We start from the raw sequence: 16,851 nt of genomic DNA on the forward strand, positions 1-16,851 counted from the left end.
GAGATGACGTGATGTTAAAATAGGTAGATCAAAGTCGTCACCTAAAGTATTAAAATATGGACAGAACATCGTCATATGAATAAATTTTTATGATAGTCAAAAAACGTGTTAAATCATTGAATTTTTTTTATAATTATGCTAACTACACTTGCCGTGGTCATGGACGTGGAACGATGTGAACTTTTTTTATATATGGTTTGATTTTTTTTTTAGAAAAAAATAGCTGGTGTATGCGTAAATATATTTCTGTTGAATTTTTATGAAAGGTTTTTAATAAAATGTTTATGGAAGCTTTATTATTTTAGTAATCAAGTGTAGAAGTATTCACTTAAGCTTTTATGAAATTAGACACGGTCATCTTGTAAAAATAAAATCTTGATAGGATTATTAATTACCATAAAACTATTTAAAAAAAAATTCTGTCGGTTAGTTCGCACCCGCAAGCCCTCGTTTGTTGTGGGTCCTATCCGAAACCGTTTCATTGCTCAATTTGACATTTTATTTTTCAGATGTAGATTACAATCGTATGCCCCCATTGAACGTCATTGATGACTATGATAGTTGTTTACAAGATCGTGATGCATTATACTGCACCATGAATTTGAAAATAGTATCGGATACTCCTAGCGATGTAATGGATTTGATAAGGGTAAGCCAATTATTTATGCGTAGAACCTATAGAAGGGAAGCGAGTTTATAATTGCAGCAGGTTGTATAAACCGATATATGCAACAGCCACAAAGAAAAGTTTGGCATAGGTGTAAAATTTAATCTTTTTTATAACTGAAGGGGCAAACGAACGGCAAGTACACCAAGGTTACGATGGCAATGGCAATCCACAACACTAAAGGATCTACATTGTATGTGTTTTTGGCCTTTGAGGAAATGATAGGCTCGCTTATTGAAGGTCACTTAGTCGTGGTTTGGACATACCGCCTAGAAAAGGTAATTCTACAACGCGGCTGTGCGAGGCAAAATGTTTCACCGTTATGCGGATCAAAACGATGTGGATAGCTGTCGACTGGAGGAACACTTAGGCTAGTAATTATGATTTACCATCATTGACCCACGGAGGAAAAAGCTCAACGATTAACACATCGAAATTGATTATGTTATCAAAGAAGAGTAAAACATTTCCCACACTAATTTTTTTTTTGTTCCAAACAGAACTATTCGGCGTATGATTTGAAACATTTCGATCATAGTAAACTATATCGGGGAGTCTGTGTGACTAAAACATGCGATATTACCAAGCAAGAAATAACAATGAATATAAACAACTCGCTCGAGATTTGTATTAATGAATCTTTATGGACACAATACAAACTTAAAGTCAAACTTTTATCGCCACCTAATTGTTATTCTGCAGAAAGAAAAATAAAGTTAGATATTTATGATTTAATTGTTGGATTAATATGTATGATGATTATAATTGTCAACGTCGTTGCCACATTGTACGACATTTATGTACCTAAAAAATCTGACACCAAAGGTATGTTGTGTTCATTATTATGGTTTTTATATCATTTTTTTAACGGTTGGTTCGGAAATTGTTATCCAAAATACTGAAAAAAGCGTACACAAAAAGTGATTAGTTATAAAAATAATAATTTAAATGTAGATTAAAATTTTAACAAACAGGAAACTGGCTGTTTAACCATTTTAACCTTTATTAATTATAGTAGCCTTTTGCATAAACTTATGATAATTAAATACTGGCAGTAATTTGATTAAAAAAATTAGGATACTGCAATTGTGAGGTCGGAAACATCTTATTATATTGGGTAAAAAAAAATCCTTTAACCCGATTGACAAAGAGGGTAACCTATTTTACGCGTGTCGAAATTTTTTTATGTATCAAAATCCATTTTGATGGTCTACAGCTTAAACGACTGAAATAATTTACAAAAGTGAGGTATCATTCGATTTGGCTTCTTCTCCGGAGTGCAAAAACTTATATTACATAGGTACAAAACATCTGGAGTAGACGTGGATAATTAAAATAACAAAACAGATTTCGAATGTTGAACTAATTTTTTTAGTGTAATAGTACATATAAAAAATATACAGCCAATTTGATAGCCTCCTACATTTGGAAAGTCGATTAAAAATAATATGACTACAAAATGAACAAACAAATTTGCCCCATCGAATACTACCGGGGAATATTACTTAAACATTTGTATTTAATATACTGTTATAAACGGTTACAGTGAGATAATACCTGCAATGCTGCAATGTACTATTCTACTATCTGGTCTCTTTTTATTTTCTCGTGTACAAACACAATACAAACAATTTCGGAGATACTTAGATTATTTTAATAATGTTTTAGGTGTAAATATCTTATTGTCGTTTTCAATAATAAAAAATTGGTCCAGACTAAAACAGAACGACTACAGAATTAAACAGCCGATGGAAAGATTGAAAGGAATGGATGGTATAAGGTAACTTTTTATCTTCAAATCTCTAGAAAAATACTTTCTTTTGAAACAAGAAAAATATCTTTAAAAACTCTTCTTAAGTTGGATTGTAGCAATATTGTAAGTTAAAAATTGTTATTTTCAGAGCTATAATGATGGTTCTCTTCGTTTTTGGACATTCACTTGTGCCCTTAGTGATGATTATTGCCAATCATCATGTCTTTGAAAGCGTAAGTTATGTTAACTTATTTAGACTAACTAAATTAATAGTGGAAAGAGCAGGAAAGAACGATTTGGTGGAGCAGGGATATTTGATTCGTAATCTACTGATTCAGAGTTCGATCTATGTCATGTCACCTGATGTTTTAAGTGCGAATAAAAACATTATTATGAAATCTGCAAAGAAATTTAAAGACATGTGTGAAGTTCATCAATAAGGCTTGCTCTAGATTTGCTCACGATAAAATTCACAAAGACCCACCCAGCACATGGACAACACTACATTAGCAATAATCTGAATAGTGCTATTTTAACACTAGAGGAATCACAAGATTGTCCCAATTGGAAAGTAGGTACTAGAAAGACCGACCCTAATTAAATGGGACTATGTCATGGACTGAAGAAGTTAGACGACGATCAAGCCGCTTTAAGATAGCGTGATTAACTAACGAGTTAAAGTATTCTACTCGTACTATTCGAATAGTTTCACTAAATCTATATTTATACTTCTATACTTAATATTATAAGGAGGAAAGATATGTTTTTTTTTGTATTTTTTATGTATTGAAATAACTCATAAACTACTGGGCCGATTTTAAAAATTCTTACACAATCAGAAAGGTATTTTATATGTGAGCAATATAGGCTATTTTATTATTACTGATGTTTAGGATCTATTAATAAACAGCGTGGACGCAGGCGTTAAAAATTCACTAAACTCTAAATTTTCTCGGCTTACGCTGCCTAAACCGTTAGAGGTATATAAAAATGATGTATGACAGAATTGTAGATCTCAAAAAGTTCTACAGAAAAATCCTGGATAGCATATATCTATTTTTAACGTTTTTCTTTCAATAAGCATTTTTTTGTTTACAAAATGAATTAAAAACCGCACGCTATTTGCGGCGTTCTTTTATTGGTTTCAATATTAATGTTAAATATTTCCAAATTCATAATTCGTCAATTGTTTCCTTCATTTTCAGATGTACTCAAATCTTTCTTGTCATATACTTTTGAACGGTTCTCACGTCGTACAAGCTTACTTCGTTATGGCGGGCATCCTCTTGAGTTACAATATGAGGAGAATCGAGGAAAGACAAACTATGACTTGGAAAACGATAACGAATAATCTATTTAAAAGATGGTTAAGGTAATTTAATTTTAATAGCGATAAAACTTAAAAAAATAATGCATAACATAATAATGGTAGGCGCCAACAATAACGTAAGTTGCAGAAACTGCCACTTCGCCCAATGAAACACAAGTACAAGTGGAAGTAATTGCGCGTTTTATCTGATGAGTATTCTTGCTGGAGACCTAATATTAGTCCATTTCTCCTTCCGACCTTCTTTTTTGAAGTGGATACGATACGATAAAACGAGACCCATAGCAAAATGTATTGAACGAGTTTATACTAAGACCGCGTTTTAGGTCTTTTAGTTTATTAAGTGATATGTTACCAGAACCTTTATTTTTGCTATTTATTGTTTCTAGATTATCGCCTTCGTTCATTATTTTCCTCGCAATCGTGTCTACATGGATGCGACATTTGGGCTCTGGACCGTTTTGGGCGGTAAATAAAACGAATGTACTAGAATAAATGATAAGTAAATAAATATGATTGATTTTTATTTAATTTAACTATAGTTGGTTGGGACACGAGAAGTGGAAGACTGCCGACGCTACTGGATGTGGAATTTCTTCTTTTTGACAAATTACAACAGCGGCTCTTTTTGCATGCCTCATACATGGTATTACCTATATTTTTATCCTTTTTAAATTTGCCATTTTCACAACGTTTAATATTATTTGACCCAGTACTACTTACTGTCAATGTGAATTCGATAGTATGATAATAACAAAAATACAAGACATGTGTTGCGTATCAAACATTTGTGTAGTTTCTTGTGCACAGCACCAAAATATATTGCAATTCCAAAAAATAGCTATTGCTGCTTGTAACAAATATAATGTAACAGTTTGTAATATGCTTAGTTCAATTATAATCTGGCGTAATAACAACCGGTGGATTATAAATATATTTCTTCATATTACAGGTATTTATCAGCGGATATGCATTTGTTCTGCTTCGGGGTCGTTGTTTTCGTGTTGGTGAGAAGTGAATTCTGGAGAAGAGTGATATGGGTATCGGCGTTCTTTCTGGGTACTCTCTCGTCAGGAATAGTCACGTATATCTACGACTTAAGAACCTTGTTGACTATCAAACCGAAGTAATTATAACAACTTTTATTAAAAAAAAAGAATGAGCTGAATTATAAATATTAGAGATTCTATAAGGCAAATTTAGATAGTTTAGTATTTTTATAAGTTGGCTAAAAAATCTGCCACCTAATGCCATAACCATTGAATTGCTATTTGTTGCAATCAACAGCAAGCAAACAATCTAAATCTTGCATATTTTGAACCCACAGGAAAGGGGATATCCCCTGTATTCTGTATATACATAAAGAGTAAATTTCTCTTTCCTATACGAGAAAGCCCTACACTCCTTGTTCACCTCCGTGGCGTCCATTTTAAGACTTTTTCCCCCTGGATATACATTATATTAATACTGTTTCATTTTACAGTTCCATAATGGAGACATTTGTAAAGGATCCTAATTTCGACTACCTGTACAAACCTACGCACACAAACATCCAGTCTTATGTCGTCGGATTGGCAACTGGCGTTCTTATCTACCGTTTGCAGAAAACTCAATTTGATATACAAAATTATAAGGTAAGTTGCAAATAGCATTTGTCCACCAATAAGGAAATTGGGAAGAGAAAAATTTACAAGTCGTTAGAGCGAAGCACAAGTTCTCTATTTCACCGTTTAATTTCTTTATCTCATGATTCCACCGTTACCCCAATTTCCAATAATTCGAATTTTTTTATTTCTAGTCAGATTATTTTCCGAAGAAGTTCATAATGTATCGGTGACATAAGATTTGCATAGTTAATTGTTATCTTACGTGTGCCACATTTTAAAATGATCTTATATAGACCTTTGTCCGCGACTTCGTTAGTTAGGAATTGAAAAATCTTAGTAGCCTATGTGTATCTTCCACACTATGTTCTACATCTGTGCGAAATTCCTTCGAGATCCGTTAAGCTGTATTGGATATATGCTGTAACAAATATATTATTACTCTAAAAGTAGAGCGTCTATAAAATTTAACTCTGTATAAAAGTAAACGGTTTTTTTGCAGAAGTTCAAAGTACTATACTGGCTGCTGTTGCCTTCTATTTTTGGGTTAATAATGCTAAGTAGTATCCACTACCGTGACGGGCCAGCCTTGCCATTGTACTTACGAGTTCTACACCAAATGCTGTTGAGGCCTTTGTTCTCGGCAATCTATGCAATAGGCATTGTCGGAATGGTCTTCAAAATTGAGAGTAAGTATCATGGCGTGATTAACTATAAACAGGAATAAATCAGAATACCAGAAGTAGTTTTTCTAGTGCAGTTTTGTATATATCTCAGACAATGATTACAATGAAACTAAACATTTTCAGAAATCTTACGGGCTATATTTGAGTGGGAAGGTTGGATCTGGGTGGCACGCGTCGCTTACACCACATATATGACACATTTTACTGTATTGCGACTTATAGTCGGCAATTCGAAAACAGTCATTATTTTTTCGAAATACACTTTAGTAAGTATTAAATGTTTCCGTACGTCTTCATAAGCATGATTAAAATTGTATTTTATTATTTATATTACGTAAAAACTTTGATTTTATGATGTTCAAATTCAAATTTTTTATATGTCAACGAAGGATTTTGCTGGTACTATGGTAATATTGTTTTTTTTTTGGTGTATTTGGTTTGTCCTGCACGCAGTCATTCGATGGCACAGCGAAATTAAATGTTATGTTTTGTAGTTGCAGGCTGGAGGCATGACAGTTGTTTCATTTGCTGTCGGAGTCGTTGTATGGTTATTGATTGACGGTCCTGTGAGTCATATCGTCCACGTTTGTATGGAGACCCCAACAAAAGTTACGAACGCCAAACGAAAATAGTCCTTATTGTAATGAAATGATCATCATAAGCTTGTTTTTGCTCTTACGAAGGGTCGGCACTCTATGTGCTGTTCTTCCATACATCTCTTAGCCGTACAGTAACGAATTATGACAAATGATTAATAAAATGTAATGCCAAGATGTTTGTTTTACTAGTTCATTATAACCTGGAGTTCCCCGTGAAGTGGACATAACAAGGTAACGTGTTTATGACAACTAGGTAAACTCGGGGAAACTGGCGGTGTTCCACTTCAAAATCTACAATCGTTTAAACGTTTTGAAAGGAGAGGCGGAATCTGTTCCGCAATACAAAAGCTTATAAATGTATCTGCTAAAAAAAGGTCGGTTACGGATACATCGCTAGTTAATTTTTTATTATAATCCCTTAGTTTTCATCACTTATTGCTATCTTATCATTTATTTGTAGTAAGAGGCGAAGTATGTCTTATTGCAATGAACAAAACAATTTTTCCTGTAGTGGAACACCGCGATCATCGCGACTATACTTATATTATGCTATTGCAGCTTCTTGTGGAGATTTCAACTTCACTTAGCCTTATAGCTATTATTATTTAACGCTTAGTATTGCATAAACATGTTAACCTTGTAAATGCTAATTACAAAAAAAAAAACTGATTTTCTTGCGACAAAGAAATTATAGTTTTTGTCGTCTGCATTCATGTTCCTGACTTCAGCGTGTCCCTCGATCAGAAGATAAAAATTCAACGATATTTTTAAATGTTTACAATTGCCGCCAAACAAACACAGGATGAATAAAAAAAATGAATATGACAAAACGCACATGAAAAGGATAACCTTAACTGTAGGAAGAATTTCAAATTAAACATAACTAGTTGTTTATTTTATGTCACAGCAAATAGTGACAACGACGTTTTAAAATTTGCCTTAGAGTTTTATCTTACATCATTCATACATTTTTCGCATCTACAGATGGAATAGTGTAATAGTGCATCGACCTAATAACATGCACTGCAACACCCATATATATCCGTCCAACTACAGGCCGATTGCCATTACCCCCTTGTTTTCGAAAGTCATGGAAGCCACCATCAACTGCCAACTTATGAGGTACCTGGAAGAGCACCAGCTGATCAGTGACCGCCAGTACGGTTTCCGTTAGCGTCGCTCAGCTGGTGACCTTCTTGCGTACCTCACGCATCGATGGTCGGAGGCGATCGAAGGCAAGGGGGAGGCCCTGGCAGTTAGTTTGGACGTGGCCAAAGCCTTCGATCGGGTGTGGCACAAAGCACTTCTTTCGAAGTTGCCTTCCTACGGGCTGCCCGAGAAACTCTGCGCCTGGATTTCCAGCTTTTTGGAGGGTCGGAGCATTAAGGTCGTTGTCGACGGTGCATGCTCTGACCCGAAACCAATTAACGCTGGCGTCCCACAGGGCTGTGTACTGTCGCCCACCCTGTTTCTTCTGCATATCAATGACATGCTGCGAATACGCAGCATCCATTGTTATGCAGACGATAGCACCGGTGATGCACTGTACACGGCCCGCGCTAATGTTTCTCGGGCCATTGCCGATGAGAACCGGAACAAACTTGTGTCTGAGCTGGAGACCCTCTTGGGTGAAGTCTCGGATTGGGGTCGACAAAATCTTGTCGATTTCAATCCTAAAAAGACACAAGTATGCGCCATTACCGCTAAAAAAGACCCCTTCGTCGTCAATCTCCGGTTCGAGAACACTCCCCTGGTTGCCTCAGCCAGTATCGGTATTCTCGGCGTTGACATATCGAGTGACGTTCAGTTTCGCGGTCATCTGGAAGACAAGGCCAAGCTGGCTTCCAAAAAGCTCGGTGTGCTCAGTAGGGCGAAGCAGTATTTCCAGCCGGGCCACCGCCTACTACTTTACAAGGCGCAAGTTCGGCCCCACATGGAGTACTGCTCGCACCTTTGGGCGGGAGCACCCCAATACCAGCTTCTTCCATTTGACCGCATACAACGGAGAGCGACTCGAATCGTCAACGACCGAGCTCTTACCGATCGGCTAGATCCTCTGGCCTTGCGGAGGGACGTCAGTTCCCTCTGCATCTTTTACCGCATTTACCACGGGGAGTGTTCAGAGGAGTTGTTTGGAACGATTCCTGCCGCCGAGTTTCGTCATCGGACGACGCGACAGACCGCCAGGTACCATCCTCACCATCTCGATGGCTGGCATTCCACAACGGTGCGGTTTTCGCGGAACTTTCTGCCCCGCACAGCCGCGTTGTGGAACGGTCTGTCCTCGGCGGTATTTCCAAACCAATACGACTTAGGGTCCTTCAAGAAGCGAGCCTATCATTTCCTCAAAGGCCGGCAACGCATCTGTAGTTCCTCTGGTGTTGCGGATGTCCATGGGCGTCGTTGACCACCTAGGTGTACACGCCGCTCGTTTGCCCCCTTTTTACTATAAAAAAAAAAAAATATCGTAAATTGTCTAATATTATTGGTCTAATTAATTTTACTTACTATCTCTAAGCAATAAGGATTATTACTACAAAAATGTAGATTTGAGATGTAAGATTTTTCTCGAAATATAGTTTTTATTAGGTATTATAATAATAATAATAAATTTTATTTCAAGCTACATTTCTTTTTTGCTCATAGTTTGTTAGTAACAGAAAAAACTTAATACCTATGATAGTCACATATATGTACATTTAAATGTTATTCTAAAATGTACAATTATCGCCTGCCACGTGTAGCTTTATACAGTGTTTGATATACTCGTATCTACAATCCAGTCTGCTGGCAATCATATGTTTATTATAATGAAATGAAAATTTACGGCAATCCGTAAAAACGACATTTTATTCAACAATAATTTTCGGCGTGATTATTAAAATCTAAAAAGTTAGAGTTTTCATTGGACAAGTATTACACCTTGGGGTGTTATTTTAAGAAGACCGGATGAATTCGTTTCATACGCGGATTGTCTTTAAGATTGTCTAGTCAAATAACAAAAGAGCGTTATTTATTTGTGCCGGTGACATAAATTTTACCAGATTTACAAGACACTCGGCATTTTTCACACGACCTTCAATGTAAAGTTAATTCAAGTAAGGAGTGCTTCAGACTTTATTGTGCGACTACACCAATAACATACAGTTTAGTTATGTCACGCGAATTTTGCGACAAACATAAATTAATAAGTTAAAAATGGAAAAATGTTTCATTATATTAATGTTTCTTGTAAATGAAAGTTTTGGAGTTATATATAGACTTAATGGTATGTACCAAATATTTGCTTTTTAATTAAACATCAATATCTATATATCCCAACATTTAATAAAAATTCGAGTGTCTGTTTGTAATATCAAAAGAAAAATGCTAGATTTCGGGAAGATGATGTATTTGTGTTGCTGATAATGAAAATTATTAATAATTTATTTTTTTTTGTCTATCTGTCTGTCTGTCTGTCTGTCTATCTGTCTGTCTGTCCGAAGCCGCGTTTGTTCCGGGCAATCTCCGAAACGGGACATTCACTGGAGGGTAGCAGACATGGATAGGATTTTTTATTAATTCCGCTGTCAAAAAGACGTAACGGGTAGTTCAAATTTGCGCTAACGAAGTTTGCGGGCGACATCTCATTTAAAATAAAACTCGACTAAAGCTAATAGTTGGAATTACTTAAAAACATCGTAAAAAAATGATGAATGAAATAAAAAAAAGTTATGGTGAGTGAGATACGAACTCGGTTTTTCCACAAATTTGAAATTTAAATTTTTATTGCATCTTTACAGAATCATTGGATGACATAACATTCGTCAGTCTGTTCAGTAGTTTAGTTTAGGCTGTGGACTGTTACATTAAAATATACAAACATACAAGCCTACATATATAAAAAAACCTACATAGGCGCGAAAAACCCTCTTTGTCAGTGGTGTAAACAATATTAAACAAAATATTTGCGTTCTTTGATCTACAATGAATGGAATGAACGACGAACCTTTGACATCCCTATTCCCCGAAAGTTTTACACTTAATCTTAATAAGTGTTAAAATTAAAATATAATGTACTTTTATTGTGCTGTTTCTATAGATGCTGATTATGAACGTTTGCCGCCATTAATTCATCTTGATAATCATGAAAATTGTTTCAACGATGCCAACGCACTGTATTGTACATCACAATTCAGATTAATATCTGATACTTCGAATGAACTTTATAAACTGATTGCGGTAAGGATAACTATTATGATTTAAATCATACAATTACATTTATCTAGTAAAATATCAGGCAATTGATTTGGTATTAGAGAAACAAGCTTACCTTTTCTTACGACGTGCTAAAAACAAGCGTCAATGACATGATTTCCCATATTAAATTTTATCCTATCTAACAGTTTCCGTGCGGCGTCATTATTTACATTTCACGAATGCCTTATTTTCTTAAATTGTAGGGGCAGTGGTCGCTTCGCCATTTCGGCGGATCCAGCTTACTCGTTTGCCACCTTTTAATATAGAAAAAATTCAAAAATTAATTATTCAAAAATATAGTATTATTGCTGACATCCTACATAATAAATAAGCGTGTTTTAGGCATTATTTATTATTTTAAGTATATATTTAAACAAATTATTTTTTTTCTCACTCATTGTTTTCAGAATTACTCCGAATGGGAAATAACACATTACGATCATACAAAATTGTACCGCGGAGTTTGTATAAATAGATCTTGTGGTGAATATAATGAAAACCCAACAAATATAACAGATGCTCTTGAAACATGCGTTAATAAATCTATTTGGAAAGATTATGGACTGAAAGCTAAACTTTTAAATTCTCCCAGTTGTCGTTCTACGGATTATAAAATAGAATTTGATTACATGGACATATTTGTGTCAATATTATGCACGTTTATATTAATTGTAAACGTAGCTGGAACTTTGTATGACGTTTATGCTACAAAGGAATCGAAGAGTAAAGGTAAGTATTCAGCTCTATTAGACAAAGTAACATTCGATTATCGCTCTGGCTCATCGAAAAGTCTAAAATGTATGGAACTGACAATAACATTTGATAAGTTACGTGCTTGTCACGTATTTATTCCTACACATTTTGTCGGTACTACAAGCGACAAATCTAATCGAAAGTCACTTTGTATAGGAGGGCTGTATTCATTTGTTTAAGAAATTAGGTATTCATAGTGACAAAACAGAGATAAGAATTTGTCGATTGATTCACAACTGTTTAGTTGCACAACTAAAGCTCCATATATGTCGGTAAAATACTATATTTAAGTAAACAACCAAGCAATATGAATAAATGAGTATAGGGCCAAGCAGTATATTAAGTGTGTACTTACTACCTAGACTTCTATAATATAAAGCGTCGCCGTCGGTCAGAGTCAAAATACGTTTTTAACTAAAAAAATTCTAACTAAATTTTTTACAGTAAAATGTTTACGCGTTTCGATTGGTGCAAAATAAAGTCCTCTTTATAACAAGCGAAATTTACTTTATTTAAAAATACACAGACTAAACATTTGTATTTACTTGCGGAAACATTTAAAAATAAATCTCAATTTTCGTGGACATTTGGTCATTATCATATGACGGGCGAGGGAATTTATTGCAGATCATGAGTACATTTTACAAAGACGTGGTTTTTATACGACTTACAACATAAATAATTTTCGTAATTACATGAGGATGTATTTCACATAGTTAGTTTATTTTTCCGTATTGTATTTCTCAGTTTTTGCTCAGCTGAAGAGGTTAAAAATTGATAAGATGTCAGTGACCATAACATTTTTTTTTAAACTCATACTAAACGAACACTGGCCGACGAGGTTTCAGATTAAAAGTATTACAATCTGAAAAAACTGTTACTTATGTTACGCGCGGGCGCACTTTTACTAAACTATCGCACAACTGTGGTGCGATTGTCGATTGTTTCACAGCCAATTCAACTGCTTATTTGCACAAGTAAAAATCGAGTAGTGTGCGCACCTCCATATAAGCTCATATGAATCATAGAGAGACTACACAGTTGTGCGATATTTTAGTCAAAGCTTTGCGCGCGCCCTTAGTATGTTGATTCTATATAATCTATCGAATTTAGTACTATATGACGTAACAATTTGCTCATCCGCGGTAACAATTTTAACTATCATTAATCTATTTGGTTGAAATTCAATTGATGCAATACCAAACCTTAATCTATTGTTAAGAAGGTTCAAAAAATTGTTAGGTATTTTTTCAATTCAACAATTCTGATAAACTGCGAGTCATTGCACATATGAATAGCGACAAGTCATTTATGCCTCGTACACACTGTATTTAAATTTCACATGTAAACAGTAATTAGCGCCAAAGAGCCGATAGTACATGCCTACGTTTGTGTCAAACTGTAGTGGCCAAATGTAAAGCAATAAAGTCTGACGTCATTGTTTGTTATCACATAAAAATGTAATATAATCTTTAAAATAATAAATTTATAACTAAAAAAAGTTTAAACACCTTTGAATTGATGTTTCTCAACGATAAGGGATTTTTTTGATATTTCGCATAACAACTGTTGCCGTGACGGTTGCATTGCACACTTTGTTATTTTTGTTTTATTATACCAAAGGTTAATTGCCAGCTACGTTACAATTATAATTACTCTTAATATATATAGTAATGAACTTATTTAATGATGTTATAAAATACAATGTTTCTTAGAATTGCATAAGGCAACGTTTATGGAATAAACATCGTGGTTACTGTAAAATTTAAAATAACACAAAATCTGTTTAAAAGACTCGCTATTATCAAAGACTTGATTGATTTAAATTTAAACTAACTATTGTCAGCGAATTCGTCCGCACGACAATTTTCTACCTCTGTAGATTTCATCGACATCCGTTTTCCGAGAACAAACATGCATACAAATTTTCTCATTAATAATTTTAGTACCAGTATTTTTATAGGATGGTAAAGGAATTTGTCGAAATAGGGCCGCTACTCATAGAATTAGTATATAAATAGAATAAGGAGTTAAAAGTTATAATGTATTCCAATATGCCCGGTCATTCACATTGTGCCAGTTGAATCGCAGTCCAGTGTCGCTACTGACCAACCGTATTGGCCAAGTAGACTGCGCATTACAACATATACATTTAAAAATGTATATGCGCCATACAAAATAAGTTTGAAATATCTAGTGTTGTAACTGTACTTACCACATCTATGGCTTGTTCACAGCTTAAAGGTTTTTCATATAATAGTAGTAAGTTAATTATTCGCACCACTTTGATATTGAAAAGTAATTATCCAACTTAACACCAATAATAAAACGGTTTAGCTAATTTTTAGTTGTGAAAAATTCTCAACCACTAAGAACTATACGCGGTATCATCTTTACGTCTTTAAATTGTGCCATGGCTGCTAAAAATGTATTTAATTATAATAATTTTCAATCGTAAAATTAATTATGTAAAATATTAATTCACTAAAACCATATTTTTATATTGCGTAATTAATGTGTTTCTATTCCCGCGCGATTGTCATTTTTTTTTCATTCATTTTTTTCTTGAATTAAAAGTGTAATAATTCTTAGTGGCCTGTATTGACATCATTACATCATCCTTCTTGTCGCAGACAGAGGTTAGATGTGTCGAACGTTAACACAATGTTGTATGATATTGGCTGTAGAGAATATACTAAGACAGAATGTAGAAAAGAAAAAAAAACGATTTAAGGGAATGAGAGTGAAAAGGAATATAGAAAGTCGTAGAAAATTGGTTTGTGTGTAATAACGAAAAAAAGTCCGTATTTCAAAAAATAATGTATTTGCGTTGTTGATAACGACAATCGCATTAATTTATTTTGTCTGTCTTTCCGCAAGCCTCGTGTGTTACGGGTGATCTCAGAAACGGTTGGCCTGATTTTGAAGGGACTTTTAATGGAGGGTAGCTGACTTGGACGGGAATATTTTTTTTTAAATCCGCGCTAATAAACTTTGCGGGCAACAGCTCGTGAACTTATATGATTAGTATTTTAAATTGTTTTAACAAGGGATATTTTGTATACTTTGTTTTAGCTGTGAATATGATCGTAGCATTTTCGTTGCTACGCAACTGGCCGAAGTTGTTTCAAGCCGACTATAGATCAAGAGCTCCCTTAGACAGACTTAAGGGCTTGGACGGCGTGAGGTAAGCCAATAATCTTACTAATATTATAAATGCGAATGGTTAAATCTTTCTGCTCTAAACGGCTGAACGGATCTCGATGAAATTTGGCAAAAATGTAACTCGTTAATTTAGCAAACATTTCTTATTGAGGTACAAATATAAAACAAAGTCTGGAGTAACTCATGGATTACGGTTCATCCCTGATAAATATCAGGTTCCCGAGGGATACGGATTTTTTGGTTTAGTTTTTTTTGTATGTAGGTTTATAACGGCGCGGAAGAAGTCAGGAGGAACAACTAGTATTGTATAATTATTTTAAACATAACATAGAAATATTTCTAATGTTCCGTTTGTATCCGATGTATCATAAGAATTTTGCTGAGCAATCGCTCAAGTAACTGCTTACTTGCTTATCCGGAAAGATATGCAAATTTAATGCATAATTATGTATAAGATAAGCACGAAAATTTAATATTTCACGTTACATAAATGCAATAGCATTTATTATAGCAATGCATCTTTTTAATTCGCTATCTAATTCTGTTATTTTTCGATATTCTAATGGACGATTACTGAAACGACATTGTAGTGTTTTAAAGAATAAGGCCACACTTAAACTTCTAATTCCAATAAATAACGTCATACAGATTTTAAGTGATGTTTAAAATGGGCACACCTTTGACTAAACTATCGCACAACTGTTGTGCGATTGTCGATTGTTTCGCAGCCAATTCAACTGTTTATTTACAAATAAAATCGAGTAGCGCATAAGCTCAAGGGAATCAAAGCGAGACTACTCAGTTGTGCGATAGTTTAGTTTTAGGTGTGCACGCGCTTTTGTAATCTGCGTTTAGGATGTATAATGGTCAACCGTGTTACAATGGTTTTTATTATAATAATGTTCAGTAATTTTCTATTTTTTTCTTTGAATTCCAGAGCTGTTCTTATGATACTCCTTGTGACTGGACATTTTTTTATACCTTACACGATGGCAATCTCCAATCCACATTTTATTGAAGAGGTAAATTTAAAATTAAGAGTTAAAAATGCAAATATCTGCTAAGAAATTCAAACACCAACACCATATTATGTATGAAGTCCGAAATGTTTTTTTTTGTGGATGACAGATTCAACCTAGTCCTACCTAACTTGGGTAGGCATCAAGACCTTTTATTTTTTTTTGCCCGAGGGGAATGCATCTTCGCATACTCTGCGCCTAGGGGGACGCGGTAGTTATGTGGGACTCTCCCCATAATGGGGCATTCCCACTAAACCCTTGGTGCCGGGTCCAGGGGAACGCTATCGCTTACGTCCGCGACCCCCGCCTGTAGGCATCAAGACCTGGCTATTTATGAGCTAACGATAGCTTCTATAATATTTACCATTGCAAAGTTTGTTACGTCAAAATTCTCTTCGAATGATAATGGAAACGTTTTAGTCTCTGATGTTGACGACTAGTTACCCTTATCTATAGTTTCCAGTGTGACGAAGAATTAAATAAAATAAATGTACTGAAATAGTTTAGAGAAAAATACGTGACATTTTGATTTTAGTGTGTTGGTCGCATGTAATATTTTTTGCTACAAACAACTCAGTCGAATTAGTTAATGCTGTCTAGAATGGTATTAAATACGCATTTTTTTAAACAAAAAATCTATGTAACTTTTACAGGTATATCACTTTCTACCTTACCACGTGTTTATAAACGGTGCGGCTATAGTGCAGACGTTCTTCCTCATGTCAGGACTTCTTCTAAGTTATAGCTTACAGAGAACAGCAGAGAAGAAAACAATAAAATGGACTATGTTAACTAACAACATTTGGAAGAGATGGTTGAGGTAAAAGATTTATTCCATAAGAAGTATGTGTACAGTCGAGAAATCTGTCGGTGTGTAAATCTGAGATAAAAAAACAATACAAAATAGCTTTTTATTTTTATTATTATTCCGTTGCTTCTACAACTCACTGCTATGTTTATATGAGTTTTTCGCGATGCAAGAAACAAGGCAATTGTTAAAATGTATAATTTACCCTTTTTTCCACTTATTCCCTTTTGA

At 34.6% G+C, this 16,851-nt stretch overlaps 1 protein-coding gene across 1 annotated transcript in view; it reads left to right on the forward strand.

The window, feature by feature from the left end:
- The first annotated feature begins 10,745 nt into the window (after positions 1 to 10,745).
- Positions 10,746 to 16,851, forward strand: part of LOC106102072 (nose resistant to fluoxetine protein 6-like) — a 16,916-nt gene continuing 10,810 nt past the window's right edge. The window contains exons 1-5 of the mRNA XM_013281478.1: positions 10,746 to 10,857; positions 11,283 to 11,604; positions 14,704 to 14,815; positions 15,731 to 15,815; positions 16,466 to 16,632. Of these exons, the coding sequence (XP_013136932.1) occupies positions 11,505 to 11,604; positions 14,704 to 14,815; positions 15,731 to 15,815; positions 16,466 to 16,632 (464 nt within the window). The 5' untranslated portion in view covers positions 10,746 to 10,857; positions 11,283 to 11,504. The remainder of the gene's footprint in view (positions 10,858 to 11,282; positions 11,605 to 14,703; positions 14,816 to 15,730; positions 15,816 to 16,465; positions 16,633 to 16,851) is intronic.

This window comes from Papilio polytes, unplaced genomic scaffold (assembly GCF_000836215.1).
Source record: "Papilio polytes unplaced genomic scaffold, Ppol_1.0 DF823923.1, whole genome shotgun sequence".
Classification (NCBI taxonomy): Eukaryota; Metazoa; Arthropoda; class Insecta; order Lepidoptera; family Papilionidae; genus Papilio; species Papilio polytes.